The following is a 19,698-nucleotide window of genomic DNA, read 5'->3' as shown; positions in this document are numbered from 1 at the left end:
TTATCTCTTCTAGCTATTCCAGAGAATAGCTAGAAGAGATAAGAATGCCTTCTTAAATGAACAGGGCAAAAAAATAGAAGAAAACAATAGAATAGGGAGGACCAGAGATCTCTTCAAGAAAATTGGAGATATGAAGGGAATGTTTCATGCAAAGATGGGCATGATAAAGGACCAAAATGTCAGGGACCTAACAGAGGCAGAAGAGATTAAGAAGAGGTGGCAAGATTACACAGAAGAACTGTACAAGAAAGAGCTTAATGTCCCTGATAACCACAATGGGTGGTCACTGACCTCAAGCCAGACATCCTGGAATGTGAAGTCAAATGGGCCGTAGGAAGTATGAGCAACAACAAAGCTAGTGGAGGTGACAGTATTCCAGCTGAACTATTCAAAATCTTAAAAGACGATAGAGTAAAAGTGCTACACTCAATATGCCAGCAAATCTGAAAAACTCAACAGTGGCCACAGGATTGGAAAGGTCAGTTTACATTCCGATCCCAAAGAAGGGCAATGCCAAAGAATGTTCAAACTACCACACCATTGCACTTATTTCACATGCTAGCAAAGTTATGCTCAAAATCCTACAAGCTAGGCTCCAGCAGTATGTGGACCGAGAAGTACCAGAAGTACAGGCAGGATTTCAAAGAGGGAGAGGACCTAGAGATCAAATTGCCAACATATGCAGGATCATGGAGAAAGCTAGGGAGTTCCAGAAAAACATCTACTTCTGCTTCATTGACTTTGCTAAAGCCTTTGATTGTGTGGATCACAACAAATTGTGGCAAGTTCTTAAAGAGATTGGAGTACCAGACCATCTTATTTGCCTCTTGAGAAACCTATATGTGGGTCAAGAAGCAACAGTGAGAACTGGACACGGAACCACTGATTGGTTCCATGTCCAATTTTGAACCAATTTTGATTGGTTCAAAATTGAGAAGGAGTTCAGCAAGGCTGTATACTGTCTCCCTGCCTATTTAACTTATATGCAGAGCACATCATGAGAAGGGTGGGGCTAGATGAATCACCAGTTGGAATTAAGATTGCTGGGAGAAATATCAACAACCTCAGATATGCAGATGATACCACTCTAATGGCAGAAAGTGAAGAGGAACTAAAGAGCCTCTTGATGTGGGTGAAGAAGGAGAGTGCAAAAGTTGGCTTGAAACTCAACTTTAAGAAAACTAAGATCATCGCATCCGGTCCTCTCACTTCCTTGCAAATAGATGGGGAATAAGTAGAGGTAGTGACAGATTTTATTTTCCTGGGTTCCAAGATCACCGCAGATGGGGACTGCAGCCAAGAAATTAAAAGATGCTTGCTCCTGGGGAGGAAAGCTATGGCAAATCTAGACAGCATACTAAAAAGCAGAGATATCACCCTGCCAACAAAACTGCGTATAGTCAAGGCTATGGTTTTCCCAGTTGCAATGTATGGCTGTGAAAGCTGGACCATAAGGAAGGCTGAGCGCTGAAGAATTGAGGCCTTTGAATTGTGGTGCTGGAGGAGACTCCTGCGAGTCCCTTGGACTGCAAGGTGATCAAACTGGTCAGTCCTAGAGGAGATCAACCCTGACTGCTCTTTAGAAGGCCAGATACTGAAGATGAAACTCAAATACTTTGGCCAGCTAATGAGAAGGAAGGACTCCCTGGAGAAGAGCCCAATGCTGGGAACAATAGATGGCAAAAGGAGAAGGGGACGGCAGAGGATGAGGTGGCTGGATGGAGTCACTGAAGCAGTTGGTGTGAGCTTAGGTGGACTCTGGGGGATGGTGGAGGACAGGAAGGCCTGGAGGAATGTTGTCCATGGGGTTGCGATGGGTCGGACATGACTTCGCGACTAACTACAGCAACAACAACAGAGCCCTTCATGTCTTTTAAACTCTGCAGGCAGGGCAGGAGGAGTAGAAGAGGTTTTTACCACTGCTGCATCCTTTGGTTGTACATCTTAAGCTTAGCAAGCCTCTGAACCCAGGCGGCTCTCTCACCTTGTTTTTGGGCAAGATAGAAACAACAACGTTTGCAGATCCAGTAGATCCACATCCTTTCCTGATTCCCACCCCACTTCTGAGATCATATCACTAACTTAGGTAGAGGAGCTGCAGCAGAACTTTCTCCAAGGGATGGGAGCTGCTCTGAGGGAGCAGTGGTTGGGAAAACATTTTCGCTAAGGCTGTAGTTCCTTCCCCAGGTGGGGTCCGTCCCCAATGCACTATGGTGTTTGTGGGCCATAAGATTTCTCTTTGAAGCAGGAGAGACACTGATTTATTTAGAGAGGGCGATTGGTTCACAGTGTGGTAGGAAGCTGGTCAAAGCTGAGGGGCACCATGTGTGCACATGTGTGTGTGGTGGGTATATCCAGAGGGGACTGGTCCCCTCCTATGTCAGTGAGGCTCCTTATCCATTGCAGGTTTCATTCTGAACTTCATAGGAGCTATTCACAGTGCTCCATGCTGGTGAGGCTATCTTGGGGAGTTCAGTACCACGGATATGGCCTCTAAAGCTCAGCATAAAAGTGGCAATGAATAGCTTGGCAGTTCAGCACCACGGATAGTTCCCATGGTGTGCTTCAGGGGCCAACATGTATTTATGATATGATCTCAAGTGCCTCTTTGTTTGGGCAAGTCAGCTTGAACGTCAAGCATTTTTCATTCAACACAGGGTTACGTTCTTTGCTGCAACACCTTGCGCATTGCATGGGAAATTGGTTCAGTAGTCTGATGGCCACTCACCCAATCCTCAGCATCTCCTTTCTTGGGGGTTGGAATGTCTATTTGGCATTTCCAGTCTGGGGTCTCTTGTTAGGATTTGAATTGATTTAATCTCTGCAGCTTGAAACACTTTTATCGGTACCCCATCTAATCTGGGTGCTTTAACAAATAATTTTCAAGCTTTAGCAGTTTCTTCATCACTCCTGATGCTTTACTCTCTGCATTCAACTGTGCTCTTTAAAAAAATCACTCAAAATCACCACTCTGCACTCACCCTGTTTTCCCACAGCTGTCTTTGTTTTAATGAACTTTTTTCCTGCAAGTAAAGACCAGCTATTGAGAATTCAAAAGGAAGTTATCTCTGAAGGAGAAAGAAGATACAGACTTCGATCAAACTTGGGACTCTTTTTATCATTGGCTAGAGAAACAGGACTGTGCATAGGCTTAAATATGTTTATAGTTTAACATAAAAAGAAAAATGTGGGGGGCTGACCGAGTAGGTCTGATGTTATTGATGATTGATGCTTTTTAGGTTTTTTTGTTTTTTGGTTAGGTATTTATTAAGAATAAACTTATTCAAAAGAAAGATTGAGAGAGAGAGAGAGAATTCAAAAGGAAGCTATTTCTCCAGGCTCATCACTTTTTAAATTTTATTTCTGTGTGAGCAGACATTTTTGCATACACCGAATAATGGTTTTCTGTCCCTTTTCTCATCCATTAGCCCTGTTCCCTTTAAATATTAAGCCCCATTGCCAAAGCAACAGAGGCAGATGTCCTGACAACCATGTAGCCCACAGAATTTGTGTTCACCATCGCCCGAATGGGCTAAATAAATCACACTCCAGACAGAAGCATCTGATGGCTTTCTGCCGTGAACTGGTGCTTTATGTCCTTTGCATACTTACTTGCAAGAACTTTTATCTCTAGATCTTAAAATGTATGCTCTGCAAATAAATGAACTGAGCTAAAGAGGGAAGAAATGTCTAACTTCATATATATATTGATGGAGTCTGTGCTGGCCAGAAAAGGGATTTTGACATCACAGTGCATAGCTGAATAGCAGTTGATTTGGGGCAGGATGACACATAGGTATGCCTTCTTTCTGATGATGTGGTGATGACTATCAACCTGGGAGACTTTTAAAGGGGATTAGATAAATTCCTGAAGGTTAAGGGAACTGATGGCAGCTAGTGAAGATCAGGCACCATAGAACTGGATACCAGTTGCTGGGGAGCATGGGTGGGAGAGTGCTGCTACACTCAGGTTCTGTTTGTGGACTTATTTATTTATTTATAAAATTTGTATGCCATCCAATTGCTTGCGTCTCTGGATGACTTACAGCATAAGTAAATTGACCCACTCTGGCTGCAAGTTAATAAAATACAACAATAAAATACAATATGAAAACATATTAAAATATTGATTAAATAAAAAGGTCTTAACCTGGTGCCAAAAAACATATAATGACGGCGCCAGGTGGAACTCTCTGGGGAGCGCATTCCATAGTCAGGGCGCCACTGCAGAGGAGGCCCCCCTCCGGGTACCCTGTCTCCTAACATCTTTCAAAGAGGATTCCTGGAGGAGGGCTTCTGTTGCCAATCTCAGGGGGCAGGAGGGCATACAGGGAAAAAGGTGTTCCTTTAGGTATCCTGGTCCCAGGGACATCTTGTTGGGGACTGTAGGAATGGGACACTGGGCTAGATGGTTCTTTGGTCTCATCCAGCCGGGCTCATCTTATGTCATGATGTCTTTATGAGCCATTGGAAGCCAGTTGCTGGATTCTAGTGGCTGCAGACTGTGATGCATGGAGGTTCGTATTTTTTCAGTCTGTGTTGTCTGGATCTCAAAACTGCACTTCCTGGGTTAGTTGGCATACGTGGGAAAGCAAGGAGAAATACTGTGGACAGAGGATGGGTGCGGTATGAAAATGCATAATAAAATGGACTATTTGTATTTTCTGTTTATTGGGTCAATCTCCTTAGGAACTAATTTCAACACCATTTTACAGTGATATAGTCAGTCAAGAGGAAATTCGCACTGAGTGATTATGGAACTGAGCATAGTTTCGCAGCTTACCAACAGAAGCTGGATGAAGAGTTTTATAAGCTTCTGAGGCTATTTGATTGGTTTCAAGACAATACACTTAGCTGACAAATGATGACATGCTACATCAATAACAGTGTATGGCAACTCTCATATTTATGTACCCACCCAGACCACAAGGTCAGCTTTTGGGGTCCATCTCTGTGCCTTTCTGGTTGTGGCACCCAGCTATGGGATAATTTCCCCAAAGAGGTGTGCCTGGCACCTACTTTGTGTTCTTCTTGGCATCAGATGAAACCCTTGTTATTTTCCCAGCATTTTAACAGCAGAACGTCTTAAATTTTAGTTTCACTATTGCATATTATCGTGTACCACTGCTCTGCTTCTATGCTGATTCAGTTGCAGTTGCTGTGTGTTTGTTGTTCTGTGTTGATTTTTGTGGTTTGCTTTTTAAAAACTTTTTCTAACTTAGAGAATCTCGGCTATTGGGTGGTAGAAAGATAGATAGATAGATAGATAGATAGATAGATAGATAGAACTACAAGTATAACCCCTTCTAAGAGTGAACTTGAGTGGGTGAAAGTAAGGGACTAGTTTCTCCTTACTAGGGCATTTGGTAGGTGTGCAGAAATATATGTGTTTGTATACATATTCACATGCACTATTAAATTAACATGCCAAGCCAAGCCAAGCCAAGCCAAGCCACCCTTTTGACAGACCTGTGAGCTTCACAGAGGTCCAATATGGTGTAAATAGGGAATGGGTCAACTTAAATCCCTACAAGCTAAAATAGGTAAAGTGGAAGGGAATTAGGACTGAGATAAAAAAAGGACCTCTCCTTACACTGCGTAGGGCTGAGGAGTGTTCTCGGGATGCACAATGTCCCCCACACATCTCCAGATAATCCAGATCATCCTCACCGAAAGTGAGTCAGGCTAAGCATTCTGTGTTGTGGAAGAACCCAGTCTGAAATGGCTCTTTGGAAAGAGCCCCATGAAAACAGGCTTATGTCAAAGACAGCTCAGCTGGTTGGGGAGCAGAGATTCTGGGACTCAGGGCTATCAAGCCCCATGCAATTTTCATGAGTATATGCACAGCTGAATGAAAAGGGTTTTAAAAATTGAATTAGGAGGCAATGCTTTCTAGCACCCATCTAATAAATTAATCAAAGCCTGCCCCTTCAGCAGGCTGTCTCTTGGCTTAGTGCCCAATTTGCTTAAATTATGCTTCCTCTTCAAAGAATCATCCTCACTGGGGGCAATCTCGCATTTGTGTTAGGTTCCCTGCCTTGTTGTCCCTAGCTAACAAGGATGAAGACTGATCAGGCTACAGGGGAATCTGTGTTCCTGCAATAATTCTCAAAACTGGAGGTCTGCATGATCAGAGAACTGGCTGCTTTGCGCAAATTAATATGAGAAATTCTCTCCTGAGTCTCACAACTCTGATAGAGTCCTCAATTCACACTGGGTTGGTAGATTCCCCTTCTAAGAAATCCCAGAGTCAGCTGGCTGGGGGATCCTGGGAGCTGTATTCCAACACATCTGGAGGGCACAAGGTGCCTTTAATGGTTCCAAAGTCACACCTGGCTCTGGGCATCACCTGTGCCCCTTCTCCCTGTCCTGCATTCAAGGTTTTTCCAAAGCCTCTGTCTTTCTGGTCAGTTCCTCCCACAAAGTGTGCACAGGTTTCCTTGCCATTCTTTCTCCATCCCTCTTTCACTGGCTCCTGAGCTCCTGCTTTCTTCGTATCTTCACAGGTACTTTTACCTTACCCTAGGAGAGAAGCCTGCAACCTTCCAACAAACCTGCTGTTTGACTACAATTCCTATTATCCTGATCATGTGGGCTGGGTCTGAAGATTATCTAGAGGGCCATCCCAGCTTCAGCCACGGTTCCTCTCCATCATCCTGCCTCTCCTCCCTGCCTCCAATCCTTTCCAAAGCACCTGTCCCCACCCAGCAGTTGCCTGCCTCATCGAAAACAGAAAGGGAGCTGTCATAGAAGGCCATTTAGTCCAAGGCAGGGGAGGCCAGTGACTCCTGTATCAGTAGGGCTCCTTATTCATTGCAACTTTGATCCTGAGCTGTATGGGAGCCATCCAGGTGGTGAACCTATTTTGTGGATTGAGTTCAGCACCATGGATACTGTCTCTGGAGCTCAAAATATGTTGCAATGGATGAGGAACCACACTGACATGGGAATCACCAGCTTCTTGTGGTCCAGGGGTGCAGAACCTCAGGGCTGGAGGCCAGATCCACCCCTCTCTCAGTTTCAGTCCAGGCCCCTGGGGATCCTACCCCTGACTCCAGCCCAAGCCCCTTCAGGGCTTTCCTAGCTTTTGTGCAAACTCCCCTCCCAGTTCTGAAAGGGTGAAATGTTTCTACAAAGGCCACTTTCTGGCACCAAGAGCTTTAACCTACAATATGCTGCTGAGATTTTGCTATTTTCGCTTCACCTGATTTTTCCTCAGGCTGAAAGAGATTAAATACCCCGATTCAATCCAATGCCCAACTCAACAGAGGAGAGCCCAAGCTAAAAGTTTCCCAACAGAAGGCTGTTGACTGGCTCTCAGCCAGAACCTTTGGTAACTGACTCTCTTATCAATTTGCCCTTCTCTTTAAGACATTTTTTCTTCAAGTTTCCATAGCCTTCAAGTAAAACCTTCAGCTGGTCAGATCCAAATCTCGAGCATAACCACCTAAGCTTCCAAAGGAAATCCATCCCTTCTAATTCAGTTCATATATCCAGTATTGAACCTGGTTCTGTGCTAGTATCCTGGACGAGTCCCAAGTCAGATGCTGAGCTTTTGGTTCATCAAGGAGTCTTGGAATCACCAAGAGGAACATATATAATAGGGGTTCATGTCCAAAGGCTTATTCTATCCTGAAAATACCAAGTTTTTTGTATACCAAGGTTCAATGTGGCTGATTAGCACACTGAAAGGGCCTCCAGACCACATGAATTTATGAGAAATTTTGCAGGTAACAACCACATGAAGCACTGGTTTGAATCTGGCTGCTAGTACCAATCCCACATGGAAGACTGACATATTTCAAAAATCTCAAAAAAACCCCAACTGATTATGGACCAAGTCAAGCATTTGCTATTAGAAATTTTCCTGACAATCATTTTGGAGAATTTTTTTTTGAGTATTTTCAGGATCTTTTCTGAATATTTGCCAATTTTCCATGGAGCATTCAATCCTGACTTTTGACATCCAATAAAATGTATTATTTGATTTCATTTTTTTAAAAAAAGATTTCACTATATTGATAGGTAGCATGTAGTAGAATATTTAAAAGAATATTTTATAGTTGACATGCACTAGTGATAGCATTCAGTAAATGACATGCAAAGTGTTTTATTTGGCAGTAATGGTTTATGAGATTTTCTAATTAATACCAGTAAAAATCACATGATGAGTAGATGCCAATCCATCTAATGGATCCGGTTTTCTAATCTGGGGGTAAAGATTTCTACTAATAGATCATTGTTTCAACTCTACTCAGAAAGTTCTCAGGAAGCTTTCCGAAGTGTTGTATGTGGAGTTGCAGTTGTGTCGCCCTTGTGCACTGACTGTATGCACCAGTCTCCACCTGGTTGCTGTTGGTGGTGAAAGCACACATCTAAGCTGTTCTTCTTTGCAAGCGGGATGGGGGACCACTAGCTCTGCACAGGGTCTTGCTTCGCTGAATGGGGAGCATCAGCAGTTCCTTGTCCCCGGGTGCTCTGGAAGAAATGTGGGATGACTGCTTTCCTTGTTTTGTCTTCAACTGTCTCTGCGTTAGTGTTGATGAGGGAGAATTATAGCCTTCTATTATCTCTCTTCATGCCCAACTTGCTGCACAATGGGCCCTGTGCAGCTGATGGAATTCTCATAATGGCTTGTTCTTGAGGAATAACAATCTGCTTCCCCCTGTTTTCTAGAGAAAGGTGTTGCCCGGGGGTCATGATGTTCCAATGGGGCTCAAACCCAGCTGGAATCCACCAGGAGACTTTCTTTGCTTGAAGGAGAATCACGCATACACAGGTCTATGGGGCCATGTCTCTACACCTTCCCCAGGGGTTGGGTTGTGTCGTGTCCCTCCAGACAGCTTTCCTCCAAGCCATTCAAGACCCCTGCACAATCCGCAGGGTTGGGCATGGGGAAAACCTGTGCATGTTTGGCTCAAGGGTGGGCATCCCTTTTGGGCTGATGGGCACATTCAAGGGATGGAGAAGCTGACCTGGGTTTCACCACAAAGTGGTTGACATTGGAGGCTTGGCAAAGAACAAGTAACCTGCCCCAAAAGACTGAGTAGGGGGGCTTGGCCCCAATGTAACAAACAACTCCTTTGAAGGCACATTTTGGTGCCAACAGAAGTTGTGGTTATGTGCCATTAAGTCATCCCTGACTTATGACAACCCTATGAAAGAAAACCCTCCACAATGTCCCATCTATGACATCCCTGCTTAGCTATTCGCCAACCCAAGACACTTTCTCTCCTTATTTCTATGTCACCCAACTCATTCCTTGTCTCTCTCACACACACACTGTGGGTCACTGTGCACGCTCGCTCTCGCTCTCTCTCTCTCTCTCATTCTCTCTCTCTCTCTCTCTCTCTCTCTCTCTCTCTCTCTCTCACACACACACACACACACACACACACACACATTCATATTCTCATGGGCTCAGAGACATTCATGGGAAGTAAAAATGAGTCTGGGATCCTCATTTTGCTTTGAAGGGATCCCAGCTGCCTGAAAGAAAATTCACTAAAGTTTTTTAGCTTCGTTTTAAGAGAAGAGTTAGGATACCTTGGTGTGCATCAAAAAAGTGTCCAGAGGTTCATTGGTACCTGGAGGTACTACATCCCCCCCCCCCCGAAGTAGAAGTCTACCTGTGTAGACGTTCCTTCAAGGCATCCGTGACTAATGTGTTGACAGTGGCAGCAGGGCCAGTGACACTGTGTGACCTCAGATGTGACTCCACACCCTTGTTCTACCAATGAACTACATCTGTGTGAGAGAACTTACACTGTACTATTTATCTGCAACATGGGAGTTAAGTAACACCATGTGTGTCCAGGAAGAAGCCCAGGGGTCAGGCATGGTTTTGTTCCACAATAAACTTGGTAACGTCACAAAAATATAAGAAAACAAGAACATGCTGGATCAGACCAAAGGTCTAGGCACATGGTGCACTCCATATGCACGATGCCAGCCAGGTGCTCACAGGTTCTCTCAAGCAGGATGGGTACAAGTCCTCCCCCTGCCCAAGCTGCTCAGCAACTAGTGTATACAAGCATGCCGGCTGGAGTCGGGGGTCAGACTAGATGGCCCGGGAGACCCCTTCTGACTTGCTCTGTTTCTGTGTTTCTGTGTCACCTCTGGTGAAGGAGCAACACATGGCTCACAAGTCTAGCAGCCACAGATCGCCTCCTCCCTCATGAATCTGCCCAATCCTTTTTTTAAAGCCTTCCAGATCGGCAGCCTTCACCACATCCCACGGCAGCAAATTCTGTCATTAAACTATACATTGTATGAAGAAGGGCTTCCTGTTAGTTATGCTAAACCTCCCACCAACCAGCTTCATGGGTTGACTCCATCTTCAAGTGCTATGGAAGAGGCAGGGAAATATCTCCCTCTCTGCTTTCTCCACATCATGCATTATTTTAAACACCTCCATCACGTCTCCCCTCGCTCACCGTTTTTCTAAGCCAACTGGCCACCTGACCATTTTTGTAGCACTTTTTCCAGTCCACTAATTACCATAACCAGAATCACCTGAGACAACCTTCTCACCCAGCACATGCATGACCCTATCAGAGGAAGACTGTGCTGCCAGTACATACCCTGGTGACCCTTGTGTGTAAAGAAAAGTTAAGAGAGAGAGGGAATGAAAGACATGCCAGGATAAAGCAGGAAAACACACCTGAGGGAAGCCCAGAAAACTGCAAAACTAGAGCACCCAATGAGCTCCAGCTGGATTTGCATCCCCAGCTCCAGACGTGCTCATGGTGATGTCCAAGAACAGAAGAGCAGAGAACACTGCGACTGAGGCCAAATGGTGCCAGGCTCACTTGATCCTGTCACAGAGTCCTGCTCAAGTGAAGGCACCTGAATCTCATGGAATCAAGCACCACTAGCTTAGTTGGAAAGTGGCTCATTATAGAGACCTTTTGTGGCTGCTGGGAAGCATCCTTGTTGCAGCATTCATTCTGCCTCCTGACGGCCTCCTGCCTCCTCCTCTTGCTATTCAGCACTTGGCCATTGTTATGCCAGCTCAAAAAGAAGGCCTTGCCCACTAGGTTGCCTTTAAAGACCCAGAATATTTTGCTGCGGTTTAATGTGCACATGGGCAGGGAGAACAAGACCTAGTTTTGCATTCGCACAAGCACTCACAACACTCAGAAAGGAAAGGAATATTTATTCAGCAGAAAATATAGAGCAGGCATGAGCTTTTAGCCTGATGCTGTCTAGACAGCAAATATCCCTGTTGCATCCCAATTTTACCCTATATTTCTAAAGAGTTAAAGAACTTCCTGCCTGAAAGAGAAAGAGAAAAGAGAGTCCATTACCTGTCCTGCAGGGCAGGCTATCCTTGTGTGGGCAAAATGGGTGCGAGATGTCCAAAGACTTAGGTGCCAGACGTGGTTCAGAACTAGCCCTGGCCTGTTTTCAGTGCCTGCCCTTGCCTGTGTTCAGAGTGTGTGTCTGACTCCCTTTCTTCTAAGTCTCTGATATATAATACATATTTCTTGCTTCTTGATGATTACTTCTTCATGACCTTTACTATTGTTTCTATGGGTAAAAAGGTGAGTTCTGTGCCTGAGTTTCTAGGTGCTATGGATGGGATAAATTCTAGATGTCTCAGCACAAAGAACCATCATCCTTGCAGGGTTGTTTTTCATAATCGCTTTAAGGGGAAAAGGTCTGACCTTTTCTCCCTAAAAATCCCAGCCTTTATCCTTCTCTCACACTGGCTATTATTTATGTATTTCAAGTGTTTGTTTGTTTATTTATTTATTTTATTTAAAACATTTCTATGCCACCCCCATCGCAACAAAGCCTTGGGGCGGCTCACAAAGAATACATAAAAACATACATAAATAATAATAATATAACAATTTAAAAGAAAACAACAACAACAACATTTTAAACCCCCCGGTCCATTCTCGGCTAAACATTTTAAAATCCTAATTAATACAGTAATTTATAATAACATACCATGCAATCATTATAGAATCTCAAGATAGTTTACACAGAAGGAAAACATATAGATATATATTAAAACCATTGTTACAACAATAAAATACTTAACAATTTCTAAGTGCAAGGAATTTGCTGCAGCTAGTTAAAATAATTTTAATTTTTTTAATTTAAAAACCCAGGATATGAGGTCTCTCCTCCTGAGCTGAAGCCTGCCCAACATGGCCCATGGCCTGAACTCCTGTTGTGGTCTGAGTGATTATTGTTAGGATGCTATTTTTGACATATATGCACGCTACACTTCCTGACTGTTGATCACCTGTGGCCACAGCTGGATAACTCCACAGGAAGTCCTCAGGAACAAGATGACCCCTGCCTTCAGGCTGACAGTCTGAAGGCAGGACACAAGAGGAGAAGGGATTTGGAAGGAGCGGGGGACAGACACCCTTGGGCACTGGTTCTTAGTGAAACCCAGGGTGGTCTATCTCTGTGTTTGCACATTAGGTTCAGAATCTAAAATGAAGATGTCACATTAGGGTGTGACATTTCTCCCGAAGGTGGGAACTCTGTTTGTTGTTTTTTGATGCTGATTAGTGCACAGCACACAAGTAATACTGGGATGGAAATAAATAGAGCAAGTTTGAGCAATCTTCTTTAAAGAGATGTCTGGTGGCATTTCTGAAAGCAGTGTTGGGCAGCCCCGTACATCACTCTGCAGCCACGAGCAGTGCTGTTTTTGCTGCTCTGTTGCATGGATGCATGGAAGAATTCATGCACTCCGTGTTCACTTAATTGCAATGGGTGCCTGTAACCCCCCTCAGACATGCACTTCGGAGGGAATGCCTGAGAAGGGGGAGCTGCATGTGCTTAAGCTTCCGTGTGATCTGGAACCCCTTCATGCAATCACCACGATCTCATGGAAACACTGGATGAAATGTGCCCAGCCTTTTCCTTGTAGACTCTCTGCTTCTCACATGGACTTCTGCTCACTTCTCCAGAGGGCTCACGAGCCTCTGAATTTTGAGAGGAAGCTAAATGCTGCTCCCTATTCACTGGGTCCTGAACAAACAACATTTCTATAAATGTGCAGCCTGCACACCTTTTGACTGTAATCTTTCGTAGGCTAACCTCCCTCCCCAACGATTATCCCCAGAGCAATAAACTTCGCATGCAGAGAGTGAGAGAGGATGATTAGGAAAACATGGCTTTGTTTGCACCTCTGGGCGATGGCTCCTCATATCAGTGTGGATATTAGAGAGATCTGCTTATTCCCTGCAGTTCTCCGTGTATTTCTGATGAAAGCTGATTATGATTTATTGCCCTGCTTATCTTCTGCTCCCTCTCAGCACACTTGTCACTGTGGATTATACTTGTTTGTTCCTCTTGTCCTATCTACGTGTAACGGAGAGTGGAATTAGGCTTGCTCTATTTATATCTGATGGAAGGTGGATGAATTTCTTTGGGCTGTTGTGGATTATTAAAAATCTTAGGATTCCCCCCTGCACTTTAGGGCTAGTCTAGGGGGGCAAATATACATGATCTTAACTGCATCACCTTTGAGTACTAAGCTGCAGGCTGAACTAGACATGATTGCAAATGCTCCACTTGAAGTTGCTTTGTTTTTAAACTGTAAATAGCTGCTGAGGGTGTGTACGGAGCCAGGGCTGATCAGGATTGTAACTGGGGCACACAGGGAGAGATAAAGGTAAAAGTAAAGGTTTCCCCTTGAAACTGAGTTCAGCCATGCCTGACTCTAGGGGGCGGTGCTCACCTCCATTTCCTGGCCGAGGGAGCCAGCGTTTGTCCGCAGACAGTCTCTGTGGTCATGTGGCCGGCATGACTAAACACTGAAGTGCATGGAACGCTGTTACCTGCCCACCGAAGTGGTACCTTTTCATCTACTTGCATTTGCAGGCTTTCGAACTGCAAGGCTGGCAGGAGCTGGGACGGAGCAACGGGAACTCACCCCGTTGTGTAGATTCGAACCAGTGACTTTTCAATCAACCAGCCCAGCAGCACAGCGGTTTAAACCACTGCACCACCTGCATCTCTCAGGGAGAGATAGGTCCAGACTTTTCTCCCATGTTTGCCATGACGACATATTCCCTCAAGCATTGACAGGAGAACTGCCTACGGCTGTCCTAGGAGTCTCCATCTCAAGCGACGCAACAGCTGCAGGGAGGTGATGCTTGTTGGAGCCACAATGCATACCTGCTGTTCAGAGCTAGCTGGAAAAGTAGGCCTACTTGGGTTCCTGCTGAGAATGCCACTGTAGCAAGAGCCCCATGATGGTTCCTCTTTCCCACTGCATCTTGCTTGTCCATATGCATCTCACTCGGACCCAGGCAAGGACGGTTGTGAGAAGTAGCAGCAGGAGAAGTCCTGGCCTCCTTGCTCACTGGCTGCTTGTCTGCCAGGTAAAAAAGTGGTCGTGGTGATAAGAAAGCAGAGGAAGAGCAGGGACTTCTGGTGACAGTGGTGGCACCAAGGGGGACTCACGGAGGCAGGGGGCCTAAGAGGGAGACTTGCAAACCCTGGAATTGGCATTGCTGGTGTTTTGAGTGTGTCACATAGTTATTTCTGGTCATCCCTCTCCAATCTGGTGCCCATCAGGGATTTTAGACTACTTTATATGATGGGTGTTGTAGTCTAAAGTCAAATATTTGCTATCAGAAATTATCCTGAAAATTGTTTTGGAGATTTTTTTTTGCTAAATATTCACTGGTTCTTTTCTGAATATTTGCCAAATTTCCATGGAGTATTCAATCCTAACATTTGACATTCAATACAATTGAATAAGGGAGAAACCTGCAGGCTTCCAACAAACCTGCTGTTTAGCTGCAATTCCCATCATCCTGATCATGTTGCCTGGGTCTGAAGACTATCTAGAGGGCCATCCCAGCTTTAGCCACTGTTCCTCCCCATCATCCTGCCTCCTCCCTGCCTCCAAAAACACACAATCCTTTCCAGAGCAGTTGCCCCCATGAGCCTCTACCCATCAGTTGCCTGCCTCATCGAAAACAGAAAGGCAGGTCATCCAGGGCAGGGGACACCAGTGCCTCCTATACCAGTGGGGCTCCTTATCCATTGCAGCTTTGATTTTGAGCTTTATGGGAGTCACCATGTTGGTGAACCTATTTTGTGCACTGAATTCAGCACCATGGATACTGCCTCTGAAGCTGATACATATAAGGGCTCTGCTCAAGCAGGGTAGAATTGTTATCCCTCTGTGCAGATGAGGGAATGTGAGATGGAGGACAGTGACTTACAGAAGGTCATTTTTGTGAACTCATGATGAGCTGACATTTGAACTGGGGACATTACAGCTTGTGCCCTTGGCTACTAGGGTCCACCCAGTCCATTGCAATGAAAACACAAGCTGCTCCCATTATAGTGTGCGATGAGGGATGCCCCATGCAATCATTGCTGGAAATGGACTGGAATTGCACATAGAAGGACCTGAGACAAATGGAGGACTTTTAATGTACACATCCTAGCAGTAGCCCTCTTTCTTCACTGTTTAAAAAAAATCCCACCTGTTAGAAGTGTAGTGCTGTTGGTGGCTCTTCAAAAAGTGACTGTCAGTTATTTTAGACAGCTCGTGGATGTGTTTGCTCTTACATAACCTCTTGCTGTTGAGTGCATTCAAAGTCTTTCCCGCTGTGACTGTTGGGAAGGGCTGGTATTCAGGACTCCATCATAACTAAAGTGAGGCATGGAGAAATGGAGACGCCCATGTTCCAACGCAAAGTGAAAGAAACAGTTTCATCTCCATCCATGGGCCACTTCTTATATTGTGCATCTAGCAGGGAGCTGCATCTAGTCATGTCTCCCTGATGATCTGGCCCATACCTATTTCACACCCTTGAGTGTCCTTGGTGCTAATGGAAAGGATTCACCCCCCTAGTTGTCTTAACTGCAATATAGGGGTTGTTTTTCAAGGGGGATGGTAGTTGGAAGGGTTAACTCTCCTTTTCCCTCAGGTTGCAGATTATCTTGCCCTAAATTCTTCCCTCATGTGGCAATTAAGCTAAAGAAAAAAAAAATCCACTAATTTAAGATGGTGTGGGTCAATTAATTAAAGATTTGATTTAATCCTGTTCCAGACTGAGTCCTCGGGGAGAACTGGGAAAGATGGCAGGACCATGGAGAGCTCCATGTGGAGCTGGGAAAAATTCCGCAGGGGTGCAGGCGCCCAGGAGCAGTAGCTGGGGATGTTGCTCCAGCAAAGGACTGGAGCCAACGGAGGGCTTGCAGAGGCAGTAACCAGTTCCACCTCCACCCTTTGGGGAAGCGCCAGTACTTAGAAGGCCAATGCTTGATTCATTTGTGTATGTGCCCATGTGTGTGTTTGGTGGTTCTGCCCAGCTGAGGATTCGGAGATGAAGACTTCAGAGTGTTGGGAGGACAACATAATATCCTTAGTCTTACGAAGTTAATAGTATTAGTGCTGGTCTCTGGATTCTCTTCCTGTGCAGATTTCTGGTCGAGTGGTGCCTTTTTCTGAGGACTGTTCCTGAACCTAGACTTCCCCCCTTCTTGGTGCCCTTTGATCCTTCACCTGAGCTTCTTCCCTAAGAACATAAGAAAAGCCATGCTGGATCAGGCCAAGGGTCCATCCAGTCCAACACGCCTTTCACGTGGTAGCTGCCCACAGGTTCCGTCCAGCAGGATGGGTACAAGAGCTCCACCTGCCTCAGCTCCTCAGCCACTAGTGTGTGCAAGCAAGCCATCTCTCCTAATACACAGTAACAATGCTAGTAGCCCTTCATAGCCTTCTCCTCCATGCTGTTGTTAAGTTTATTTGGTGGCCTTCACTGCTTCCTGTTGGAGTGAATTCCATAGTTTCACTAGGTGCTGTGTGAAGGAGGCCTTCCCTGTATCTGTCCTGAATCTCCCACCCAGTTTCAAGACCTGACCCTGGGTTTTACAGGAGTACTCTCGCAAGACCATAACTCTGTTATCAGGAGATGGCAGGGCTGCAACCATTTCCCTGACTTTATATTTGTGTCGCAGAACACATCCCAGTATTTTATTTTGCACCAGCACTGGATGGGCCCAGTTCCATTGTCAACAGTGTCCACCAAACTTAGAACTACTAATTAGAGGCTTCTTGCCATTTGCCTGTGGTCTTTACAGCTGTTCTCCGGTTGCTATAGAGCGATACATGGTCCAGGCGATGCAAGATGTCTTTTTCAGAAGCCCTTGTGAACAACAAGGAAGAATCTGTTCAGACAGGAAAAATAGTCTACCACGAACAATATCAGATTTCTTTCCCCAGATGTTGCTACGTCATTTCTTGCCATTGACAACTGATCTCCATCATGCCAATGTTAGGGATCCTTTTCCAACCTTACTAAATCACTGTCCAAAATGTTTGTAGGAAAAATAATGTAAGGGCTGCTTTGTCTTATGCTTGGTGAATGACTGTTAGGTTTTGCTGGCTGAATTCCAGGACTCCCTATCCTTTATTGAGGAAAATGGCAGGAATAATATGGCTCGACTGGGTCTGAAGGACCTTTCCATTCCATCCCTGTAGCAACCAGGCACTGAATATAGGATTGGGACACAACTCAGAAGAATCTGTCCCTCCAGCCTTCGTAGACTTCCTCTCATGTGGGCTTAGAAAGAGAGTAGAGCTGAGAGGAGGTTCAGGAACACTTGCAGAACCAAGGTTGGACAATCAGCAAACTTCTTCCACATTCTGTGCAGCAGCACAAGGAGGTAGCTGCACGTGGCTTGGTAGAGGGATGCCCCTCATGGAATACTTGACAGTCTCACCAGGAACTCAGACCCATGGCCCCAAGGAAGTAGGCTGGAGTCCAGGGAGCTCAGCACAAGGAACCCAATGCATTCCCACCCCCAAAACAAATTCCTCATACATCCCCAGCTGAGAATGCAGCAATCAGGGCTCAGAAGTCCGTCTAGCTCAACATATGACAAAGGAAGGCAGAGTAGAGGTAGAACCCTCTTCACTCCCCCATCCTGCCAGGCTCTGTCCAGTCACATTTGGTTCGATCCCTCCACCAAATAAGTATCGATCCTGCAGGATTGTTCTCTAGAATAATATTTTACGGCCCCGTGAGCAGTTTGTTTGGAACATAAGAATATGTATTCTTGGATGAGACTAATGATCCATCTCATCCAACGTTCCCTTTTCCACAGCAACCAGCCACTGGAAATTCACCAAGAGTGCCTGATGGCAATAGTAATCCTGCTGGGAGGGAAGCCTTTGTTTGGCAGAGAAGAACTGTGATTTGACATGAAAGGTACCAGCCCATCTGCTGGGGCAGTGCAGGCAGTCATCCCCGTGGCTGTTCTTGGTCTTCCTAAAAATCCTGGATTTCGGATCTTCATTTGGAGGTTGGATTCCAACCAGTGAGATTTAAAATTTGGTTCTGTGCCTTGAACTTTGGGATGCACTGCTTTGACATTACATGGGGGGGTGTTGTCAAGTACATATTGATACCTATATTTCTGCATGGATGAAGCAGTTTTTGGAACAAGAACTATGCACTGGCTTTCCCCTATGGTCTCCATAATGATGGAGGCTAATCAGGCGAAAAATTTACTGTCTCAACTAATTAGGGGGTTAGATGTCCAAGAATGCAATCTCTAGCTCATAAAACCTATCCCCTGTTATTTTAGGGACTGAAGTAGCAAAATTATTATGGTTAAATCTTCCTAAATCTAAATGCCCCATAACATTAACTAAATTCAATGTTTTACCCTCCACATTGTTTCAAAGAAGATTTCTTTCCTTTCGCTGAACATTTATATTCTTCTGCAATTTGAGAGGTTGAGTCTACTACCTATTCTATGCAGGTATCAGACTTAAATTATGATTTGAGTTAAGAAATGTTTTGAATGAGCTAGTTGTGTAAAATTTACCTAAATAACAGATTGAGGGTTTGGCATTTGGGAAAAGGTTTTCCAACAAGCGTAAGACTGGAGAAATGATGGTGGGTTGCTTTCAGTCTGGGGTGTAGTTGTATTTATGGTGGTTTAGGACAGCAATAAATATTTGATTCTGTTAGTGGAATGGATGCCAAACTCAGTACAGGATGCGGAAGCTTTCAAAACGAAGCTTTTAGCAGGTGCACCAAGGAGGTGATTCTGACAGGAGCTGCTGCTCCAACGATGGAGCTGCAGCCGTGGGTGAAGTGGCGTGTGTGGCCGTGCTCCCTTCTGTTCCACTGTAAGCACAGACATCCTGTACTGCCCTGATTGGGCAAGCCCAGCCAAAGCTGTCATTTGCAAAGCCGCATGCAGGTCTCCGTATGGAGGTGGAATCAGCACCCTGCCTCCACGGCTCCTCTTCAATTGGAGCTGGAAGGCTGCCAAAAGAAATTCTGCAATCTTCGTCAGGTTGCATAACTGATAGGTCATAGGCTCCAAGCTTCCACAGCACAGAATTTAGGGTGGTGGTGCAGAATGGGCTTTTCTTATGTTAAAACTCACCTTCAGATGGGACAGACTGCAACTTCCACTTCTCTCAAGGTTTGTGAGAACTTCTGTGTAACACATCTGGAAGCAGCTGTCTGGGGAAGGCTGGGTCACCTTGGGAAATTTCCTTAGCATAAGGCCCTGGTAGAAAGGGTCAGACCAGGGATGTGCAACTTGTGGTCATCCCTCTGCTTCGACCTACAAGTCCCATCAACCTTATCCACCCTGACCATATCCACAAGTTGCTCATGCTGGTTAAGCGGATGGCTCTGAGAGAGAGAGAGAGAGAGAGAGAGAGAGAGAGAGAGAGAG

The 19,698-nt window shown here is 45.2% G+C and overlaps 1 protein-coding gene across 1 annotated transcript in view; it reads left to right on the top strand.

Moving 5' to 3' along the window:
- The window catches only part of PHACTR3 (phosphatase and actin regulator 3), a 228,136-nt gene that overhangs the window by 76,353 nt on the left and 132,085 nt on the right, over positions 1-19,698 (top strand). The window contains exon 3 of the mRNA XM_044455418.1: positions 18,234-18,250. Coding sequence (XP_044311353.1) covers positions 18,234-18,250 — 17 coding nt within the window. The remainder of the gene's footprint in view (positions 1-18,233; positions 18,251-19,698) is intronic.

Source organism: Varanus komodoensis, unplaced genomic scaffold (assembly GCF_004798865.1).
Source record: "Varanus komodoensis strain SLA01 unplaced genomic scaffold, ASM479886v1 scaffold8, whole genome shotgun sequence".
In the NCBI taxonomy this organism is placed as follows: Eukaryota; Metazoa; Chordata; class Lepidosauria; order Squamata; family Varanidae; genus Varanus; species Varanus komodoensis.
This window is presented reverse-complemented; position numbering and strand designations above follow the sequence as displayed.